Consider the following 20,014-nt stretch of genomic DNA (forward strand, 5'->3'; position numbering starts at 1 on the left):
ACAACTTAATAGAAGAGAAAAGTGATTTTATTTGGCTCAGTTTCATAGAATTATATCATTTATATGTATAAGTATTTTGAAGTTTGATAGTGACTCTTACTTGAGGCATGGAATACTGTCCTTTGTTACTCCTTCACTAGCCACAGTGTTAGTGCTCCCAGAAAGACTCTTTGAAGGAAGCTGGGATGAGAGATCTGGAAATGGAGGACTTGTTTCTGGTTCAGGGGTAATAATATCTTCAATATCGTACTGAAGTCGTACCTCTAATGACTGAAAAAAAATCAAATTTTAATTTAATCTAAGTCATAATAATAAATCATCACATTAAAATATCTGATAAATTTTGCAGGAACTAGTAATAAGATTTTTTCAGATTAATAAAGTCAATGTATAACAAAGTTGAGAACTAGTGCAAACTGAATTAAATAGTGAATTATATGGAATATATGGAATATTCAAATGACAATTATAAAAAAGTAAAATATTTTTTAATTTTTCAAGATTATAGTAAAAATATAAATGGAGATAAATTTTCTATATAATTAATATTCTTTAAAATAAAGTATAAATTACAATTCAGTATATGATAAATTTAGACTAAAGAATTAGTTATGGTTATTCCAATGAAAAAAATTAAACTGCATTTATGTGTGTGTGTGTATGTGTGTGTTTGTGTGAAGTTTGCGGGTGAATATATATGAATCTTGTGTGTGTTTGTGTGACGTTTGCGGGTGAATATATATGAATCTAAATCAACTTGATGGCAGCTGGTTGGTTGATTGGTTTATATACATACATACACACACTCTAATAAATATACATGTGTGCATATATATGTATATATATTTAAAAAACCCAAATTATTATTTGTAAAGGGCTTTATTGTTCACAACAGATCCCTGGGTGATACAAGCACTTTGTGCTCGACGACTAATCAAAAGGTTGGAGGTTTGAACCCACCTAGCAGTACCATAGAAAAAAGTCCTGGCCATCTGCTTCTGTAAAGATTACAGCCAAGAAAACTCTATGGAGCTCAGTTCTTCTCTGTAACACATTGGGTCACCATGAGTTGGAATCAACTCCATGGCAACAGGTTTTATTGTTTAAAAACACTTTCATACCATTTTGACTTTGATTGGATTAATTCAGCAAATATTTTCTAAAACAATTTTTTCTGTTTAGCTTAGCTTAGCAATTACTTGTTTAATCTCATTAGCTTTGTCAGATGGTTAATGAAAAGCATATGGTAATTTTATAGGAATTCAAAGGCAATCCAAAAACTTTTTTTAACAAAATGTTTTAAAATTAAGTACTTTATGACTGCATTAAATATTCCAATTAAGACAAATTTTATAGTATAAATATATGCTTTACAATGTCAAAATGAGAATTTTGAGGTTGAAAACTGCTTATGAAGAAACATCACTATGAAGTGGTGAATAAAGTAAGATCAAATGATTGTCATAATCATCTTTAAACTACAGAAAAATGCTAGTGATAACAATTACCAATTGTTGAGTGCTTACTAAGTTTAGACACTATTGTAATGACTTTATATAATCCTCACAAGAATCCTATGAAATTGGTATTATTACTTCCATTTTATTATTATTTCCATTTTATTTCCACAGAAATTATATAGGTGATGAGACTCTACAATTGACTAGCCAGCCTTATGACTTGCTCAGAGTGATACAGTTATTCAATCATAAAGTCAGAATTAAAATTCAGGTTTATCTAAATCCAAAGCCTGGATTTTTAACTAATATACTATAAAAGGGCGATACTTAATTTTAGCTGTTGAGGTAAAAACAGTCATATACAAGCATGTAATAGAAAATCTTTATCTTTTGGTAAAATGGTAAAAATGGTTTGAGCAGGAAGGCCGATCATCTACAGGTGCCTTAATTTAGATTAATTTTATCTTAAGCAAGCATCATTATTTTGATGATCAAGTTATTTCATTATTTTTAAAGTTAAGATTGGTAAGGCAGCCCCGTAATTGTTTTTACCATAATATAATAATACCAATATATATATAGAAAATAACTAAAAGTAATCTTATCCTAATTGAATAATAATCATTTGTGGCAATTAGTTGACAAGAAAAGACAAATCAGATAAACTTTTTAAAATTTAATAATGGTATAGAACTAAGCCTACATGAATTTGACATCTATGCATAAAATAAAACATAAATTATCTTATTTAATAGTATCAAGTTTTGATAGAGAATTGTCTTTGTCATTTTAGGCCAAATTATTTTTTAATATATTGTACTGAATAACAGCAATAATTAAAAATCCTATGAACTGGATTACTGGTTATGTATTGCAGTTTAAATGGCTTAAAACCAAGTACTAGCCAAAATCTATGATAATTGTTTTTTTCTAATAACTGTAAGTGTGAAAGTTCAATTTTAAATGACTTACCACTATTTCTGTTGTAATTTCATGTCTGCTGAATTTATAAATGATGACATATGCAGAGACTCCTGATACACAGAATATTCTGCTCTCTGGACACCAGTAAATCATCTGAATGGCATATGGATCTTCCTCTACAATTTCACATGTTTGTTTTCCTTCTCCTAACTTCTGTTTTTCAAATACCTTTGAAGTTTTTAGCTTGTACAGCATCTGCAGAGTTACTATAAGATATTGACGCATAGTTATCTTCTAATTTGAATTAAATTCTTAATGTTGTTAAAGCTTTTTAAATATATTTGTTAAACTATAAAGCAGACAAAATTATGTTTTAACTAATAAGTATTCTATGTCATGTTTTCATATACATGTATTTTGGCTGAAGGTAGTGTACAGGGAAGAAATATTTATTGAACATACACTATATACCAAGGAATATGTAGATACTTTGTATGCATTATCTTATGTGATCCTCAGGAAAGTGCCATAAAGTGGATATTTTCACCCTCGCTTATTGATGAAAACATTGAGGTTCAGAAAATTTACACTGAAAATGTCAGCTTTATTTTCTCCTTATTCTCCATCCTTTTTCATAATTTTCACCTTTGATAGTTAGATAAGAGGTTGATACTATCCCTAGAGCATTCGCCCCCTTAACAAATTTTTAGACATTCCTTCAGGTAAGAAACACTTGTCATTTACTAGCTAGCAACACTGGGAGCCCAAGAATCTGTAATTATTTTAGAAAGGATCTTTTCTGAGTGGGTCTGTGTCAGGAAGGATCAGTTACAATCTCATGAAACTTTAGGTTTGTGAGTTGTTTGCAGGAATATTGATTTATTCAGGGAAATATTTTTCCATTTAAGAGCCTGATAACGCTCTTATTAAAAAGCTCTGATTCTACAAAGGATCCCTGAAAAAGTTAAAAAATATCCGGTAGTTCTGGAGCTAGAATAGTGCCTATTTAAAAACGTCAAAATCTGATTAAGAAATGTTTTTGTCATTTTAGGCTAAGTTACTTCTTAATATTTTATATTGAGTTAATCTCTACAAACTGGATTATTGGGCATGTACAAAATATTGCAATATTAAAATCATAACAAATACTAACTAAAAGTTATGGTAATTGCTTTCTTTAATAACTGTAACAATGACAGTGGAATTTTAAATGACTGGGCAGTGTTTCATTCTGTTGTGCTCAGGGTCGCTATGAGTCGGAACCAACTTGACGGCACCTCACAACAACAACAACTATTACTTCTGTCGTCCTTAGCTCATGGTTCCCAAAATTCTAACAAACTTAGGACATTTCTGGGGCTAAAACTGCATTAACATATAAAATACGTTAGAGATTACACAGAAGTTTAAATACAGCAGCTATACCCTGGTGATTAGCTCTCTACGGGACCACAGCAGAATTTCTAGATTAACAAGTTTCATATTTGCTGCAGAACTGACTCTCAATCATTAGTAGCTTTAGTGTCTGCACACAGAGAAACATTTGGGACTAGCATAGCAAAATATTTGTTCAGAGGTAAAGATGAACCTCAAAGTACATTCTCACAAATACCAAAGAAACATGCTTTTTACGGTTTCTTTTTGCTTTATGACCAATGTATCAGGTCAATTCAATTCAATGAAAATTTACTAATTGCTAAAAATGGACAGGCAACTGAGAAAAACACCATATTTATGGTATTGCTTCCACAAATGTATAATCTGAATCTAATAATGAGAAACATCAGATAAACCTAAACTGAAGGGGGCTCTACAAAATAGCTGGTCTAAGCTTCTCAAAAAATGTCAATGTCATGAAACAGACTCAGAAACTGTTTCAGATTTTTTAAAAACTCAAAAGATATGACAATTCAATGTAATAAACGATCCTGAATTTTCTTTTATCATAAAATACATTATTAGTAAGACAATAATTGTTGTTTGTTGCTGTCAAGTTGACTCTGATTCATGGTGACTCCATGTATAGCAGAGTAAACTACGCTCCATAGTGTGACCTTTCAGAAGCAGATCGCCAGGCCTGTCTTCTGAGGCATCTCTGGGTGAGCTTAAACCAACCTTCTGGCTAGTAGGCAAGCACTTAACTGTTGGTGCCACCCAGGGACTCCAGATTAAATGACAGCATTGTATAAATATTAATCTCCTTATTTTAATAACTGTACTTTGGTTTAAGAAGCCATGGTGGTGCAGTGGTTAAGTTCTCAGCTGCTAACTGAAAGGTCGGTGCTTCAAATCTACCAGTTGTTCCACAGGAGAAAGATATGGCAGTCTGCTTCTGTAAAGATTTCAGCCTGGAAACTCTATGGGGCGGTTCTACTCTGCCCTATAGGGTTGCTATGAGTTGGAATTGGCTGTACGGCAACGAGTTTGTTTTAGTTTGGTACTTTGGTTATATAAGAGAATATCCTTGTTTGTAGGTAAAACACACTGAAGTATTTAGGCTTATGTAGTGTTAGAGCAGCACCATGTCTGCAATTTAATAGCAAATGATTCCAAAAAAGAAAGCTATGTGTCTGTCTATCCATCTGTCTACACACATATTTATATATTTACACACATATTAAAAAAAACTCGTCACACACATATACTATATATAAAATACGTACATACACACATACATATATAAACGTGTATGTATGTATATACTTGTGTTTTTGTGACTACATTGGCAGGGAAAGAGAAGGAGTGGGGCAAGAGCGAGAGACAGAAGGATAAAACAAATGTAGTAATATGTTAACATTTGGGGTATCTGGGTGAAGAATATACAGGACTTCACAGTACTATTTTTGCGACTTTTCTGTAAACTTGAAAACATGTCTAACTAAAATAGTTCTTAAAGTGGACAAAGCATTGTATTTGGAGCTGTGGCCGGGCTTCTGAAGTCAGATGGGGTATCACTCCCATGATTATATTACATATATTATATGTGGCAAAAGTAAAAGGATTTGCAGGCATAATTAAGGTCCCTAATTAGTTGACTGAGTTAATCAGTAAAGGGATTATTCTGAATGAGCTCGACCTAATCAGGTGATTCCTTTAAAAGGAAGACCAGGGCTCCCCCTGAAATTAGAGAGACATTGTCTTGCTATCCTTGAATAAGCAAGCCACCATTAGTCCTAAAGCTGCAAGAAAATGAATTCAGCCAATAATCATGTGAGCTTGGAAGAGGACACCGAGCCTCAGATAAAACTGCAGTCCCAGTCGACACCTTGGATCGCAGTCTTGTGAGACCTCGAGCACAGCACCCAGCTAAATAGGGCCCAGACTCCTGACCCACAGAAACTTTAAGAAAGTAAATCGGTGTTGTTTCAAGCTGCTAAGTTGTGATAACAGTAGAAAGCAAGCACACATAATAACATAAACTCCATTTATTCCAATTCAGTATAACCTCACTTTCTGCATTAGATGATGTTCCTGAAAAATGAAAACAAAACTAGCAAACTAAGTAATATTTCTTCAATGACATACATTAAGTTGGAGGTATGCCCCGATAGTTGATTACTGTAAAGACTAAACATGCTGCAGTTTACGTTCTGAATTGATAACATAATATTTTATTAAAAAACCAATTTCTTAAAATATGTATCATATATGCTTAAGGGTGGTGTGCACGCTAGTAATTAGAGTGCTAATGTGTCCTGTCATGTTTTAGAAGCTAAGGGATGACTTTGAAGTGGTGGGAAAGGAGCAATGGCATTCTGCAATGAATTTAGTTTCAGGAATAGACTCAGATTTGCATGAAAACAATCATCAAAAGAAAATCTGTTGCCCTTTGGAATTTCCCCTAAAGCACTTGTTCTTTACTGTGTGAGGTCAGAAAGTGACCTCAGAATCCATGGCTTTAATTCTTTTAATCTTTTTGCCTCACTGATACTGTGCTCAGTTTTTGAGGGACTCTAGCTTGTGGGCTAAGAATATCATCAAATTCAACTTTTTTTCTTCTGCTTTTCTGTTTATCACAGTCATCTTTTGAAATTATTCACTCCTACAGATTCAAGTATCACTTTTATGGTGCTTCTTCATTAGTTTCCGTTTCTATTTTCCCTACCTGCTGAATACTTTCACTTGCATTTCCTGGTGTTACCACAAAATTCAAACCTCCAGACCTCTCTTGTATTTTGTATTTCCAAAAGAGTAACCCACATCTTCCTGATTTCTCATACTCAGAAACCTAAAGTGATTTCTCACTTGTTCTTCTCCTGTAATCCCTAACTTGCAAAACCTTAACTGACTTCCAAAACTCAAATTAAATGTCACTCCACGCAAACTCCTTTCCTGGGTCTATCTGATTCAAATGAATCTCTTCCATCTTTGATCACAAATAGTATCTGGGTTGTACTACATTTACAGTTCCTATATTATTTGCCCTATACCTATATATGTGCATTCCTTTATCTTGTCTAGTGACAGTGAGTTTTCTGAAGGATATAGGTATAATCAGGTCTTAAATAACTTTGTATGTCTTTCAATACTGAGGAGAATACTTTTATTCCTTAAATTACAAAATTCTCAAGAGTTTTACAATTATCAATCATTTTTTTTGAGCCTCACAAAACTTGGGAGACAAGCAGGGTAGAAAAGTGAAGACTATCGGGATAAAATAACAATACTGCACAAGTAGGAGGTGAAGGAAGTTCCCTGAATACAGTTAATCTAACAAAGTTTGGTACTTGTCCAATGCACCATGCCTCTTGTAGATACAATGGGTTGCTGATATTGACTTAGTATAGAAAATAGATTTTTTGCAACACAACTGTATATGTATGCTAAAATTTTGCCTGACATGTTAACTGCCAAAACTAAAAAGCAGTGGATGGTTATGAGTGATATTAACAAAGTGTTCTCTGTTATACAAAGAGAAACTTAAAACTTACTTGCAGAAGCATCCCAAAATTTTATTGATCCATCTGCATGACTAGGTGAGAAATAAATTAGCATTAATTAAAGCATATCAAAAAAGCATAGTATATAAAAAATCATAATCACTCTAAGAGTACAAAAAAATGAGTTACTATTGTTAAAATTTTGCTTAACAATACCATTCCAATTAATACTAATGTATGATAAACCACCTGTAAGCTCAAAACAATGGTTCCTTTTTTTTAAACAAATCACTAAAATCTATGTTTAGAAAAAGAACAAGAATTCCTTGGATTTTACTATAAGAAGACTTTGCATGTAATAGAGAGCAATGAAACTGACCTATGAAAAATGAACAATATTTTTTTCTGTAAGATTATTTACACTTAATGAAAAAGATATCTGAATTAATTTTATTATATTAAAATAAATTTAAAGTGCATATCAGAGTTAACTTAAAGTTAAACTTCAAAATATAAAAAGCACATCCCTTAAACCTATTGAGAGTTGTATCAATATTTGGTAATAAATAACCTAATGTCCACGTCCACAAAAATTCATCAAGAAAATAGAAGAGGATGGAATACTTCCCAGCACATTTTATGAGGTCATCATTACCCTGACACTAAAACCAGAAAAAGATAGTACATGAAAAGAAAATTACAAACCAGCAACTATCATGAGCATAGATGTAAAAATCCTTAACAAAATACTAGCAAATCAAATCAAGTAATATATAGAAAAGTTAATACATCATGGTTAAGTGGGTTTTTTTCCAGGAATGCAAGGTGAGTTAAATATTTAAAAAAAAAAAAAATCAATGCAATTCACCATATTGACAAATTAAAAAAGATAAGCCATACGATCATTTTAATAGAGAAAGAAAAATTCACCAACCATTAATGAATAACATTCACACCAAACTAGGAATAGAAGGAAATTTCCTCAATCTGATAAAGGGCATCTAAGAACAACCTACAGCTAACATTATATATAAAGTTGAAAGACTGAAAGCTTTTTCCCTCTAAGATCATGAACAAGGCAAAAATGTTCACTCTCACCATTCTTATTCAGCATCATATTAGAGGTCCTATCAATTGCAATAAGGGAAGAAAAAGAAAAGGCATACAAACTGAAAAGGAAGAAATAAAATTGCCTGTATTTTCAGATCCCATGATTGGCTATGGAGGAAATCCCAAGGAATCTACAAAAAGAATACTATAACTTATAAGTGAGTTTAGCTCAGTTGTAAGATACAAGGTCAAGGTACAAGAATCAATTTTATTTTTATATATTAGCAACGAACATTTGGAAATTGAAATTAAAAAGCAATATCATTTATAATAGCACCAAAGCATGAAATAATTAAGTATAAACTTAACAAAATGTGTGCTACACCTGTATGCTGAAACTACAAGACCTTGATGAAAGAAATCAAAGAAGATGCAAATAAATGGAGAGATATACTATATTCTTGAATTGGAAGACTTACTAAGATGTAAGTTCTCCCCAACAATCTATAGATTCAATGCAGTCTCAATTGAAATATGCCAATTTTTTGGTAGAAAACAACAAACCGATTCTAAAATTTAAATGGAAAAATCAAGTACAGCCATAGAAATTTTAAAAAAGTAAAACAAAGTCTTATTCTAAATCTACAGTAATCAAGACTGTGATACTGGCGGGGAAAAAAAAAGACACATATCAGTGGAATATAGCAGAGAGTCCAGAAAACAAACCACATATATATGATCAATTGATCTTTTTCTAGGGAGAGGGGGTTTAATGCTGACTGAGTGGCTTGCTTTGATGTTTTTAACTCTTTGATTGAGGTATGATTTACATACAGTAAAACTCACCCATTTTAAATGTACAGTTTGATAATTTTTAGTAAATTTATACAGTTGTCTAACCAACACCATAATTCAGCTTTAGAACATTTCCATCACCCCAAAAAGTTTTCTCATACCAACATGTAATCCTCTTTTCCACCCCCAGGCACAGAGAATCACTGCTCTCCTTTCTGTTTCCATAAACTTGTCTTTTTCTCTTAGAATTTTCATTTAAGTGGAATCCATACAATATTAGATCTTTTGTATCTGCATTTGTCACTTACCATAATGTTTTTGAGGTTCATTCCTGTTGTTGCATATATCAGTATTTTGTCCCTTGTTAAGGCTGAATATAAACCTGAAATCAAACCCATTGCCATTGAGTCAATTCTGACTCATAGCAACCCTGCAGAACAGAGTAGAACTGCCCCCATATGGTTTCCAAGGAGCAGGTGGTGGATTCAAACTGCCAACCTTCTGTTCAGCAACCAAGCTCTTAACCACTGTGACACCAGGGCTCCCTAGCCATCCCAAATATCTTTAGGTTACTATTTGCATGGAGTATCTTTTACCATCCTTTCACTTTCAACCTATTTGTATCTTTGGATCTAACGTGAGTCTCTTACAGACAGTATAAAGCTGGAAGTGTTCTTTTTTTTTAATCAATTCTGCCAATCTCTGCCTTCTAACTGAAGAGTTTATTTCATTTACATTTAAAGTCATTGTTGGTATGAAAGGACTTAGCTCTGCCATTTTGCTATTTGTTTTCTGTGAATGGTATCTTTTTTGTTTCTCAATTCCTCTGTTCCTGCCTTATTTTGTTTTTGTTTCTTCTAGTGTACCATTCTGATTTCTTTCTCATTTCCTTTTCTGTATATTTTTAGCTATTTTCTTGGTTGTTACTCTGCAGAATACAATTAGCATCTTAAAGTTATAACACTCTAGTTTGAATTAGTAAAAACTTAACTACAATAACATACAAATATCTGTTCCTATACAGCTCTCTCCCCTCATGTTTTTTTGCTTATAAATTAGATAGTTATATACTATATGCCTATTAAAATAGATTAATAATCTTGTTAATACAATTTTAAATATCATATAGGAAGAAAAAAGAGACACAAATGAAAAATATGATAATAATGGCTTGTATATTTACCTATACTGAAGTCTGTAGTCTTTAATCATCATCAGTAAGTGCTTCAAGTCTTCTTCACTTTCAGCAAGCAAGGTTGTGTTATCTGCTTATTGCAGTTTGTGAGTCTTTCCCCAATCCTGACGCCTTGTTCTTCCTCATATAGTCCAGCTTCTCTGATCATTTGCTTAGCATACAGATTGAATAAGTAAGGTGAAAGGATACAACCCTGGTGCACACCTTTTACAATTTTCAACCTTGTAGTATTCCCTTGTTCTGTTTGAACAACTGCCTCTTAGTCTATGTACAGGTTCTTCATGAGCACAATTAAGTGTTCTGGAATTCCCATTCTTCACAATGTTATCCATAATTTGTTATGATCCACATGGTCAAATGCCTTAATGTAGTCAATAAAACACAGGTAAACATCTTTTTGGTATTCTCTGCTTTCAGCCAAGAGCCACCAAACATCAGCAATGATATGCCTTGTTCCATGTTCTTTTCTGAGTCCAACTTGAATTTCTTGAAGTTCCCTGTCAATGTACAGCTAATTCAGTCATTTTTGAATTCTCTTCGCAAAGTTTTGCTTACGCGTGATATTAACGATATTGTTAGACAATTTTTTTAATTGTACTTGAGATGGTATACAAAGCAAATGAGTTTCTCACCAAACAATTAATATGCATATTGTTTTGTGGCATTGGTTACCAACCCCACGACATGTCAACACTCTCCCCTTCTCGACCTTGGGTTCCCCATCACTAGCTTTCCTGTCCCTTCCTGCCTTCTTATCTTGCCCCTGGGCTGGTGTGCCCATTTAGTCTCATTTTGTTTTATGGGCAAGCCTAATCTTTGGCTGAAGGGTTGTTCAACAATTTTCCATTCTGTTGGATCATGTTTCTTTAGAATGGGCACTCTTCCAGTTGGTTAGCCAGGTAGCTGTCTTTCAAATTTCTTGGCAGACTAGTGAGTGCTTCCAGTGTTGCATCCGTTTGTTGAAGCATCTCAGTTAGTATTCCATCTTTTCTGCAGCCTTGTTTTTTGTCAATGCCTTCAGTGGAGCTTGGACGACTTCTTTTAGTACCATCGGTTCTTGATCATATGCTACCTCCTGAATTGGTTGAATATCAATCAATGCTTTTTGGTACAGTGATTCTGTGTATTCCTTCCATCTTCTTTTGATGTTTTCTGCATCATTCAATTGTTTTGCCTACAGAATCCTTCAATATTGCAACTCAAGGTTTGAATTTTTTCTTCAGTTCTTTCAGCTTGAGAAATGCTGAGCATGTTCTGCATTTTGATTTTCTAACTCTAGGTCATTGCACATTTTATTATGTCACTTTACTTTGTATTCTCGAGCTGCCCTTTGAAATCTTCTGTTCAGCTCTTTTACTTCATCATTTCTTCCATTTGCTTTAGCTACTCTACATTCAATAGCAACTTTCAGAGTCTCTCCTGACATCCATTTTGGTCTTTTCTTTCTTTCCTGCCTTTTTAATGACCTTTCTTCATGTATGATGTCCTTGATGTAATCCCACAGCTTTTCTGGTCTTTTTATTGGGCTTGTTGTGACTGAAGAATTGAGCTTCCCTATTGTCTCTTTCCACAGATGTAGTTGATTTGATTCTTGTGTATTCCATCTAGCAAGGTCCACATGTATAGCTGCCATTTATATTGTTAAAAACAGGTATTTCCAATGAATAATTCATTGGTCTTGCAGAATTGCATCATGCTATCTCCAGAGTCATTTCTATAACCAAGGGTATATTTTCCAGCTACTGATCCTTCTTCATTTCCATCTTTCGTATTCCAATCACCAGTAATTATCAATGCATCTTGATTGCATGTTTGATCAATTTCAGACTGCAGAAGTTGGTAAGAGTCTTCAATTTCTTCATCTTTGGCCTTAGTGTTTGGTGCATAAATTTGAATAACAGTCGTATTAACTGGTCTTCCTTGTAGGTGTATGGGTATTATCCTATCACTGACAGCATCGTGCTTCAGGACAGGATCCTGAAATGTTCTTTTTGACAATGAATGCAATGCTGTTCCTCTTCAATTTGCCATTCCCGGCATAACAGACCATATCATTGTCTGATTCAAAATGGCCAATACCAGTCCATTTCAGCTCATTAATGTCTAGGATATCAATCTTCCACTTCATTTTTTATGACTTCCAATTCTTCTTGATTCATACTTCATACATTCCACATTCCAATTACTAATGGATGTTTCCAGCTGTTTTGTTCTCATTTTGAGTTGTGGCACATAAGGAAATGAAGGTCTCAAAAGCTTTACTCCATCCATGTCATTAAAGTCAGCTCTACTTTTGAGGAAGCAGCTCCTCCCCAGTTATAATTTGAGTGTCTTCCAACCTGAGGGGCTCATCTTCCAGCACTATAGCAGACAATGATCTGATGCTATCCATAATGATTTCATTGGCTAATTTTTTTTTTTTTTAAGTAGATCACCAGTTCTTTCTTCCTAGTCTGTCTTAATCTGGAAACTCTGCTGAAACATGTCCACCATGGGTGACCCTACTGATACTTGAAATACTAGTGGCATAGCTTCCTGCATCACAGAAACACACAAGCCAGCATTGTACAACAGACTGACAGACAGGTGGTGGAAGATTAAAGACTATAACCTTCAGTACAGATTACACATCAATATAAAGAAAACAAAAATCCTCACAAATGGATCAATAACATCATGATAAACAGAGAAAATACTGAAGTTGTCAAGCATTTCATTTTACTTGGATCAACAATCAATGCCCATGGAAGCAGCAGTCAAGAAATAAATGGCGTATTGCATTGGGCAAATCTACAAAAGATCTCTTTAAAATCTTAAAAAGCAAAGATGTCACTTTGATTACTAAGGTGCACCTGACCTAAGCCATAGTCTTTTCAATTGCCTCATATGCATGTGAAAGCTAGACAATGAAAAAGTAAGATGAAAGAACTGATGTATTTGAATTTTGGTGTTGGCAAAGAATACTGAATATACCATTGACCGCCAGAAGAACAAACAAATCTGTCTTGGAAGAAGCACAGCCAGAATGCTCCTTAGAAACAAGGATGGCGATACTTCAACTCACTTCTATGTTATCGGAGGGACCAGTCCCTGGAGAACAATATTATGCTTAATAAAGTAGAGGGTCAATGAGAAAGAGGAAGACCCTCAATGAAATGGATTGATACAGTGGCTGCAACAATGGGCTCAAGCATACCTACTATTCTGAGGGTGGCACAGGACTGAGCAACATTTCACTCTGTTATACATAGGATTGCAATGAGTATTAACTGAATTGATGGCATCTAACAACAACAACCTATTAACCTATGTAGTTACTTTATCAGTGTTCTTTATTTCTTCATGTGGCTTCAAGTAACTGTTAAGTGTCCTTTTATTTTAACCTGAAGGAATCCTATTAGTACCTCTTGCACAGAGGTCTAAAACTAGTTGCCATAAAGTCGATGTTGACTCATGGTGACCCCACATGTGTCAGAGAGAGCTGTGCTCCATAGAATTTTCAGTTGCTGACTTTCAGAAGAAAATCACCAGGTCTTTCTTCTGAGGCACCTCTGGGTGGTCTCAAACCACTAACCTTTCAGTTAGTAGCTGAGTGCTTAATTGTATGCCTTAGCCAGGGACATGTAGGGCAGATCTAATAATGAACTCCCTCAGCTTTTGCTTATCTAAAAATATTTTTATTTTTCCTTCATTTTTGAAGGATAGCATTGCCAGATATAGAATTCTTGGTTGACAGTTTTTTTGTTTGTTTGTTTTGTTTTTCCTTTACCACTTTTAAATATGTCATCCCACTGCCTTCTGAACTCTATAGTTTCTGATTTGAAATTGGCTTTTAATTCTGTTGATGATAACTTGTACATGAAGAGTAACTTCTCTTTTGCTGTTTCAAAGTGTTTGTCTTTGTCTTTCAACAACTTGATTATAATGTGTCTTGGTGTGGATCTCTCTGAGATTATATTTGTTAGTCGAGTTTCTTGGATGAGCAGATTCATGTTTTCCATCAAATTTTGGATGTTCTTGGTCATTATTTCTTCAAATATTCTTTCTTCCCCTTTCTCTCTCTCCTCTCCTATTAGGATTGCTATTATGCATATATTGGTATTCTTTTATTTTCCTTAAGTCTTTTTTATATTTATTATGGTAAATATATGCAACAAAAATTGCTATTTTAATCATTTTAAGTGTACAATTCAGTGATATTAATTAAAATTAAGCAATCATAACCACTATTTCCAAAAGTTTTCCATCACCAAAACAGAGGCTCTGTACCTTTTAAGCAATTTTTCCCCTCCCACCAATCTCTCTGGTAACCACTAATAAACTTTGGTCTCTATGCATTTGCCTATTATAAATATTTCATATAAGTGGGATCATAAAATATTTATCCTCTTGTGTCTGACTTATTTCACTTAGCATTATGTCTTCAAGGTTCATCCACATAGTAGCTTGTATCAGAACTTCATTTCTCCTTATGGTTGAATAATATTCAATTGTCTGTATATACCTCATTTTGTTTATCCATTCATCTGTTGACAGACACTTGAGTTGTTTCCACATTTTGGCTATTGTGAATAATGCTGCAATGAACATTGTTCTACAAGTATCTATTTGAATCCCTGCTCTCAGTTCTTTTAAGTATAAATCAGGAATGGAATTGCTTGGCCATATGATCATTAAATGTATCTTTTTGAAGAATTGCCAAACTTTTCCACAGTGGCTGCACCATTCTACATTCCCACCAGCAATGCATAAGGTTCCAATTTCTCTACATACTTGTCAGCATTTGCTATTTTTATTTTTCTGACAATAACCATCCTAATGGGCTGAAGTGGTATCTCATTTTGGTTTTGATTTACATTCCCCTAATGATTAATGCCATTAAGCATCTTTTCATGTGTTTATTTGACATCTGTATATCTTCTTTGGAGAAGTGTTTATTCAAGTCCTTTGCCCATTGTCAAATTGAGTTGTCTTTTGTTGTTGAATTGTAGAAGTTCTTTATATATTCTGGATATTGTTGTTTTTAGGTACCATCGAGTCATTTCTGACTCATAGTGACCCCATGTACAGCAGAACAAAACACTGCCTGGTCCTGTGCCATCCTCACAATCATTGCTATGCTTGAGCCCATCGTTGCAGCCACTGTGCCAATCCATCTCACTGGACTTCCAAAAGAGGAAGAGTTGACCCTCTACTTTACCAAGCATGATGTCCATCTCCAGGGACTGGTCCCTCCTAATAACATGTCCAAAGTAAGTGAGATGAAATCTTGCCATCCTTGCTTCAAAGGAGCATTCTGGCTGTACTTCTCCTAAGACAGATTTGTTCATTCTTCTAGCAGTCTATGGTATAGTCAATATTCTTTGCCAACACCATAATTCAAAGGCATCAATTCTTCAGTCTTCCTTATTCATTGTCCAGCTTTTGCATGCATATGAGGTGGTTGAAAATACTATGGCTTGGGTCAGGCGCACCCTTATCCTCAAAGTGACATCTTTGCTTTGTACCACTTTAAAGAGGTCTTTTGCAGCAGATTTGCCCAATGCAATACGTCATTTGATTTCTTGACTGCTGCTTCCATAGGTGTTGACTGTGGATCCAAGTAAAATGAAATCCTTGACAACTTCAATATTCTGTATATTAAAACCCTTATTAGAGGTATGGTTAAAAATATTTTCTCCCATTCTGTGGGTCATCTCTTCACTCTCTTAATAAAGTTCTTGATGAACAAAAGTTTTTAGTTTTGATGAAGTCCAGTTTATTTTTTCTTTTGCTGCTAATGCTTTTGGTAGCATATCTAAGAATCCACTGTCAAAAACACAGTCTTCAAGCTTTACCCTACATTTTCTTTGATTTGCTTTACAGTTTTAGTTCTTACATTTAGGTCATTGATCCATTTTGAGCTTACTTTGTTAATGGTGTGAGACATGGGTACAATTTCATTCTTTTACACATGAAGATCCAATTATCCCAGCACTATTTGTTGTTGAAACCGTATATTCGTGTTCTTGATAGTGTCTGACAGATTTCAAGCTTGTTCATTTTTTTTCTTTCTGCTTTTAGAATGGATCATCTCAATTGACCTAGCTTCAAATTCACTAATACTGTCTTCTACCATATCAAATCTACTGTTGAACTCCTCTACAAAACTTTTCATTTCAGTTATTGCACTTTTCAATTTTAGAATTTCTATTTGTTACGTTTTTATACAGTCAGCCCTTCATATCCATGGGTTCTGCATACAACGATTCAACCAACCACGGACCGAAACATAAGTAATCTAGAGATGATCTAAAGTATACAGGAGGATTGTGTAGGTTATATGAAAATACTACACCACTTTATATAAGGGACTTGAGTATCTGCAGATTTTGGTATCCAGGGAGGGTCCTAGAACCAATCCCCCATGGATACCAATGGATGACTGTAATTTTTGTTTCTTGATATTCTCCCTGTTTCCTTTAGTTTCCCCTCCCGCCATGGTTCCCTCTCTCTTTGACCATATTTAAGACAGTTGATTTAAAGTATATCTAGTAAGTTCAATGTTTGTGCTTCCTCAAGGACCATTTTTATTCATTTTTGTTATTCCTGTGACTGGGCCACGTTCTTGTTTCTTTAGGTTTTTCATAATTTTTTTTTGAAAAAACTGGACATTTTTAATATTATGATGTGGCAACTCTGAAAATCAGATTTATCGCCTACCCATGGTTTGCTGTTACTCCTGGTGTGGATTGTTGTTGTCTGTATGTTTAGTTACTTTTCTATTTTGTAGAGTCTGTATTCTTTCTCATGTGTGTCCACTGAAGTATCTGTTCCATTAGCTTAGTGGCCAGTTAGTGATTTAATGAAAATTTCATTAAGCATCAAGAGTCAAAAAAAAGAAAAAAAAACCTCAGTCTTTGAAGATTGACTGTGATAGGACCCTCTTTCAATGAATGCTTAGCCTGTTTATTTAAATCTCAGTCTTAGCCTTTATTTTCTGCTTGTGCAAAGCCCAAAAATGAGCCAGAAGTAAAAACTTAGGATTTTCCTAGGTCTTTTTTCTGAGCATGTGTCCAGCCCTGCACATGTGTGAAGTCTTTTTGATTCTTCATCATACCCAGGAGCTTTTCAAAGCCCTTATTTCCCCCATATATCTCCTTCTTTAGCCTCTTCCTTTCCAGGCTCTTGGGTCTGTCTATTGCTTGCTCCACCTGTTATCCTTTTCCCCAGGTGGCTTTCCCCATTTGCCTTTAAGTCCTTTTGACAAATATCATCCAGGAAGCTGGTTCAACCCTAGGAAATCTCTAAGGTGTAGGAAACAAAGGCAATCCTTGGGCCAATCCTTCAGGAAGCCACCAGACATCAAAACACACAACCACAATTTTTTGAGAATAAGGTCCATATTGCTTCCTATGGTTCCAGAAAGCTGGAATGTATGTGGGTATGTGGGCAGCCATCTTCATGGTGGCCACCAAGCTGGGAAATGGGTGATGGTAAGCAAGTAAGTTAAAATGGCAAAGTGCTCTCTTACCAAAATTTATCAGCATTAGCGGAGCGACAAAGTTTTGGAGTTTCCTACTCCATTTTCAGTAATGTTGTTGTTGTTGTTGTGTGCCATCGAGTCAACTCTGACTCATAGTGACCCTATAGGACAGAGTAGAACTGCTCCATAGGGTTTCCAAGGAGTGGCTGGTGGATTTGAACTGCCGACCTTCAGTAATGTTAGTCTCCGATATTTTTTTGTAAACTTTTTATTGAATTATAACATACATGAAGAAAAATGCACAAATACAGTTACAGTATGATGAAGTGTCACAAAATGACCATGCTTGTATAACCACCACTCATGTCAAGAAATAGAAAATTACCACCAAAGTCCCTTTCATTCCTTTCCTAATCACAACTCCCATCTCTTTCCCAGTGGCAGCCACTATCTGGACTTTCAACACCCTAAATTAGTTTTACCTGCTTTTGAAATGTATATAAATGGAACCATACAGTATGAATTATTTTGGGTCTGTCTTCTTTTGGTCAATAATATGTCAGATTTATTCATGTTATCCTGTGAAGCAATAGATTTAAAAAATTATTTATGTTTAGTATCATTTTAAAAAATTGAAAAAAGTTTAATTTATAATTGTTATTGCTAAACCCATTGCCATCAAGTCGATTCTGACTCATAGTGATCTTATAGGACAGAGCAGAACTGCCCCCATGGGGTTTCCAAGGCTGTAAATCTTTACAGAAGTAGACTGCTACATCTTCTTGCTAGCATATATAAATACAATTAAATTTTGTATATTGATGTTGTATCCAGTGACCTTTCTAAATTTTCAAATTTATTAAAATAATTTATTTGTAGATTCTTTTGGACTTTCCACGTATACAATAATGTTGCCTCTGAGTAATAACAGTTTTTTATCTTCCTTTCCAATCTTTATGTTATTTCCATTTCTTGCCCTACTTAACTGGCCAAAACCACAAATTTGACGTTGAGAGCAGGCATCATTGTCTCATTCCTTAAATGGAAAAAACTTCAAATATGTTACCAATAAGTATGATGTTTGCTGTAGAGTTGTCATTTTGTTTTGTTTTTTCTAGAAACCCTTTTTCGGACTAATGGATTTCCTTTCTATTCATTTCTTGGTAGGATATTTTATCATGAATAAATGTTGAATTTTATCAAATGCCCATTTAATCACATTATCGCAGATTTTAAAACTTCATTTACTTAATGTGCTGAATTCCATTGATTGCTTTTTTTGAATATTGCATTTCTGGAATAAACACAACTTGGTTCTGAGATATAATCTTTTTTTTATAACACTGAATTCTGTTTTCTAACATTATATGTAGGATTTTTTGCCTGTATATTCATGAAAGAGATTGGTCTATATACTTCCTTTCTTGTGATGTGCTTGACGGAGTTCAGTATCAAAGATATGCTGGCCTCATAAAAAGAGTTGGGAAATATTCCCTCTTTGTGTATCCTCTGGAAGATTTTTTTTTAAAGATAGGTGTTATTTTTTTCTTATATGTTCAGACAAATTGCCCAGTGAAGATATCTGTGCCTGGAATTTTCTTTGTGGAAAGTTTTAACTTATGGGTTCAATTCCTTTAATAGGTTTATGACTACTCACATTCTCTATTTCTTTCAGTGTCAGTTTTGGTAGGTTTTATTTTTTTCCCTATCTCTTCAATTTTACTAGTATAACTTTGGTCATAAATATAGTCTCATTATCTTTTAATTGATGATAAGACTTTAGTGACATCCTCTTTTTCATTTCTAATACTAATAGTTTGTTCTTTCTCTATTTTCTTGATCAGTCCTACAAATGTTTTCAGCTTTATTATTTATATCTAATAATTAACTTTAACTTTGTCAATCCTTGCTATTGTATATTTGCTTCCTATTAGATTAATTTATGCTTCTAACATTATTTTCTTTTTTCTACTTTTTTGGGATTACTTTGCCATTTTTTCCCTAACTTCTTTAGATACTTATATAATTGAATTTTAGCCTTTTTTCTTATTAACATAAGTATTTATGGGTAAAAACCTTGAAATGTGGATTTAGAATTCATCAATATGTAGTAACATAATAAGGATTGGAGAAAGACTCAGTAACAACCTCGTTATGCAGATGACACAACCTTGCTTGCTGAAAGTGAAGAGGACTTGAAGCACTTACTGATGAAGATCAAAGACCACAGCCTTCAGTATGGATT

The 20,014-nt window shown here is 34.1% G+C and overlaps 1 protein-coding gene across 2 annotated transcripts in view; it reads right to left on the minus strand.

Annotated features, from left to right (window-relative positions):
* STXBP5L (syntaxin binding protein 5L) overlaps positions 1 to 20,014 on the minus strand; it is a 399,309-nt gene that overhangs the window by 177,134 nt on the left and 202,161 nt on the right. For both annotated transcript variants that reach the window (XM_004373644.3, XM_004373645.2), the window contains exons 14-16: positions 7,316 to 7,356; positions 2,433 to 2,650; positions 101 to 270 (exon numbers count right to left, since the gene is read on the minus strand). In XM_004373644.3, coding sequence (XP_004373701.1) covers positions 101 to 270; positions 2,433 to 2,650; positions 7,316 to 7,356 — 429 coding nt within the window. The remainder of the gene's footprint in view (positions 1 to 100; positions 271 to 2,432; positions 2,651 to 7,315; positions 7,357 to 20,014) is intronic.

This window comes from Trichechus manatus, unplaced genomic scaffold (genome assembly GCF_000243295.1).
Source record: "Trichechus manatus latirostris isolate Lorelei unplaced genomic scaffold, TriManLat1.0 scaffold00026, whole genome shotgun sequence".
Classification (NCBI taxonomy): Eukaryota; Metazoa; Chordata; class Mammalia; order Sirenia; family Trichechidae; genus Trichechus; species Trichechus manatus.